Source organism: Bison bison, unplaced genomic scaffold, assembly GCF_000754665.1.
Source record: "Bison bison bison isolate TAMUID 2011002044 unplaced genomic scaffold, Bison_UMD1.0 scf7180017864197, whole genome shotgun sequence".
Classification (NCBI taxonomy): Eukaryota; Metazoa; Chordata; class Mammalia; order Artiodactyla; family Bovidae; genus Bison; species Bison bison.
This window is the reverse complement of record NW_011494769.1, coordinates 1,936,632-1,940,589: the sequence shown is the minus strand read 5'-3', so window position 1 is coordinate 1,940,589 and position 3,958 is coordinate 1,936,632. Positions and strand designations below refer to the sequence as shown.

The 3,958-nt window shown below is 41.6% G+C and overlaps 1 protein-coding gene across 2 annotated transcripts in view; it reads left to right on the top strand.

Moving 5' to 3' along the window:
* Positions 1 to 3,613, top strand: part of GREM1 (gremlin 1, DAN family BMP antagonist) — a 15,776-nt gene extending 12,163 nt beyond the window's left edge. The window contains exon 3 of one of the 2 annotated variants that reach the window (XM_010844178.1): positions 1 to 3,613. In XM_010844178.1, coding sequence (XP_010842480.1) covers positions 1 to 36 — 36 coding nt within the window. In that variant the 3' untranslated portion in view covers positions 37 to 3,613. The other variant, XM_010844177.1, reaches the window with a different exon arrangement.
* The last annotated feature ends 345 nt before the right edge of the window (positions 3,614 to 3,958 follow it).

Sequence of the window (3,958 nt, the reverse complement as noted above, 5' to 3'; positions counted from 1 at the left end):
AAGCAGTGCCGTTGCATATCCATCGATTTGGATTAAAGCCAGGCACACCCAGCCTGTCCTTGGGATGCAGGCCCCAGGCGGGCCCAGAGACAGACCTCAATCAACCTTATTCTTACTTGGCTTAAACCTAGAGGCAAGAAAGACCACCAGCTGCCTCCTCCCAGGAGCCTGCTAGTGTGTAGTTTGTGTGCCTGAGTGTTTGTGGGTGCCTGTGGGTGTTTGCAGACACCAGAGGAAACACAGTCTCTGCTAGAGGGCACTTCCTAGTATGTAAATGTATCTGCTTCCTTGTGGGATGACACAGAAAACCCAAGCTACTTACTACCCCAGGCACTTTGTAGGGAGGGGTTGGTGGGCAGGCTGTGGTCTGGGTCTGCCTCAGTCTTCCTTGTGCCCTCCTGGGGACCAGATCCTCCCTTCCAAATGAATATTAATGGAGAGGCTTCCCTGGGGGCATGAGACCTGTTTTGTGCTGCCTTGGCCTTGGAAAAGATGTTTTACCCTGTGCTTGCTCCCCTCCTTCCTCTTCCCTCTCACAGTCCATCCCCTCTTAGGATCTCAGTGACTTTCTGTCCACCACCTTCCCTGTCAAGGGTTCTAAAGCAACTTGCTTGACCATAGATGCAAATGTTTCCTATCTGGGGAAGACCTTTCAGACTCTGGGGGAAGCTGATGGTGCAAGGGCAAGAAGGATAGAGGGTTGAGAGAAGAGGGAGACTGCAGGTGAGGACCAATTGGTCCAGCAAAATTCAGGCGGGAGATGGGCAGAGTGTGGAAAGGCCAACCTCCAAACACAGTGCGACCCGTGCTTTACAAATTTCCCTTGATGTTTAAAGAAGAGAAATAGAATTGCCAAAAAATCATTAACTTTGGCAGTCACCGTGACTGTTGAAATTAGCTGTAACTCAATACCAAACTTAAAACATAAATACTGACCACTCCTATTTTCAGAACCAAGTGAGTGAAACCAAAACAGCCCCTCCTGCTTTGCCCCTCAGACGGACAAAAGATGTAATTCAGAAACTCCTACACAAGAATAGGAAAAAGACAAAAACCTCATAAGAAGAAGGCCTTATTATCTGTCCTTTTGGCTGGGTTATCATCACTTTTCCCCGGTTCATTGTTTCTGTGTGGTGCTTCTGAGAACCACAACCCTGTTGGATAAAAACATATTGTCTCTGCTGAGTGTACCTGACAGTCAAGGACCCGGCTGAGATAAGAGAGTTTAGGGCCTGCTCCTTTCCACTCATTCGGGGTCTGTCTTAGCCATCCTTAGGAGATTGAGCCGGAGAAGGCAATGGCAACCCACTCCAGTGTTCTTGCCTGGAGAATCCCAGGGATCGGGGAGCCTGGTGGGCTGCCATCTATGGGGTCACACAGAGTCGGACACGACTCTGCAGCAGCAGCAGCAGCAGCAGAGACTGAGCTGGAGAGCAGAGCAGAGTAAGGCAAGGAAGGCAATTGCTTCTGGCTAAGGAGTAGTTAAAAGGCAGGGAGGAGATGTAAGGCATATAACCTGCGCTTCTTCCTTCACCTTCTGAGAGTCTAAGGGAAACCCCAGTTAAGAAATCAGAGCATTTGTGTGCATTAGCTGTCCTACTGCTGGTAGGATTTATGTAACATTATAGCCACTCAGAACCTAGCGGTAGTTGCTGTTCTCTGATTAAACTTGGGTTATTTGCAATGCCTATGTAGGATTTATCTAATGGCAAAGTGCAGGGTGGGGAAACCTTCCTGCATGTTGGATTTGGCCAACCTGCTTTCTTTGAGCCTAAGGTTTTATATGTAAACCACCCCACCCCGTACTCTTTTTGCCTCGCATCTTCTCAATCTCACCAGCCAAGTCATGTGTAACATGGGAAACAAACACCAGGACTTGCATTTAGGTTTGCCCACGAAGGCTCTAGCGTTCAAAGAATCATTGCAACTAAAGAGGCTGCTTTTATTTTATTTTTGTTTTGGTCCAGTGCTCTCCCCACTAACAACTAAATAGGAACCATACTTTGAAGCAGAAAGTTATCTTGAACACCCAAAATATTGAGTCTAATTTTAAAACGTTGAAACTCACTACTGATGATTCTACACTAGGAGAATTTGTGCTAACACATAGTCTGTGCATTTCACATCCACGGTAGCCCCTGCCCTAAATCCTTCTATCGTCCACATCCCCCAACAATAAAGCACAGAATGGATTTAATTAAGCATGCAAATACTAAGCTAGAATTTTGAGGGTGGGAGAGAAGAAAGGAGAAGGAGCTGAAAATATACAACCACACTAGAGAGGAAAAATGACATTCAGAACCAGCAGACACCAAATCTCTCTTGTTGTTTTAACTGCCACAAGCTTGCAATTTTGTTAAAAAGAGATGACTTAAGTTGGCAGCAGGAATCTTCTTTTAGTAGCTTGTACCACAGTTTTGCATGTAAGTTGGATTTGGCTTAAGTGAAGAGAATTTGCTCAAAATGAACTTCACTGGGATAATAAGCAACATAATTGCCCTAAAAGCACAGTACTACCCAAAGAAGGGGATGTCTGCTTTTCTTTTTGTGCCTATATTAAAACTAGCCCAAGTCCCATGCATCTTCCAACATTTATTGAAAGTGCCATATCTGTTAATATTGTATTGGAATCACTGATGATGTAATGATATGTTTTTTTCATTACTATAGTAGAACTTTTATGGCAAGATATTTGTGATCTAGATCTTTCCTATTAAAATAATGCCAAACACCAAATATGAATTTTATGATGTACACTTTGTGCTTGGCATTAAAATAGAAAAACACACATCCTGCGTCTGTAAGTTGTTTTTTGTTATTGTAGTTCTGCAAAGTTAAAAATGTAAGCGAATAATCTGGAGGAAAGGATAATTTCCACTGTGTGGAATGTGAATAGTTAAACAAAAAGTTATGGTTATTTAATGTAATTATTAACTCAAATCCTTTGGTCACTGTGATTTCAAGCATGGTTTTTTTTTGTTTTTTTTTTTCTCCTTTATATGACTTCCTCTGAGTTGAGCAAAGAAGAAGCTGGCACATTGTATGTTGTTGGAGGTTTTTATCAGGTCAGAGGGAAACAATAAAATCTTGACACATCTGAACTTGCTTATAGAGTCAAGACCTGAGCTTTTATTTTTATAACTGAATGTTCCTTAAAGGTTAACATTTCTGAGGCATCCTAAGAGAGATCTTAAATGTTATTTTGGAAGAATTAAATGTGCGTATACTAATAGCAAATAATAATGAATTGTCCACAAGTCCTTTTATGGAGAAAATCTAAAATAAAAAATGTATGTACAGAACATTTATAAATGACAAGTTAATGCTAAAGAGTGAAAGTAGTTCTACTGATTTGTCATTCTCAATATATTTAATATCAACTGCATTATGTATTATGTCTGCTTTAATCATTTGAAAAACAGAGAATTATGAAGACTATGATCAAGGTCCTTTGCTGTCTATGAGGATAAGGGGGGATTTGGTAGTTTCATAAAAGCTAATTTGGTTGAAAGCAAAGTTTTATGAATCTGTAACTAGAATTTAACTTCACCCCAATAATGTTATATATAACCTTTCCCAAAGAACAACCAATAAATTGAACCTGTTCTCTGTTTGTGTGTGTGTTTCACTGGTAGTGTTCACAGGATAGAGCTGGGGCAGGGATTCATTTGTCATGGGAAGTGAGGTAGAAAATAGATCATGAGATCTCTTGTGATCTTAAAAGGAATTTATTCTCTATTCACACTTTCCAGATCTCACTGGATTTCAGGACACCTCCGGCAATGGCAGTTGGAGGTAGGGGAAAGCTGGTGAGCAGTAGAAAGTACCAACCTCTTCCCCAGAGCTAGAAAGAAGAGATAAAATGCTTCTGAGAAGCCTTCAGATAGTGGAAGAATCGTCGCACTGAAATGGTAATAGCTTTATTCTTGAGGTATTCAAGGGAAAATGGGGAGAAAGA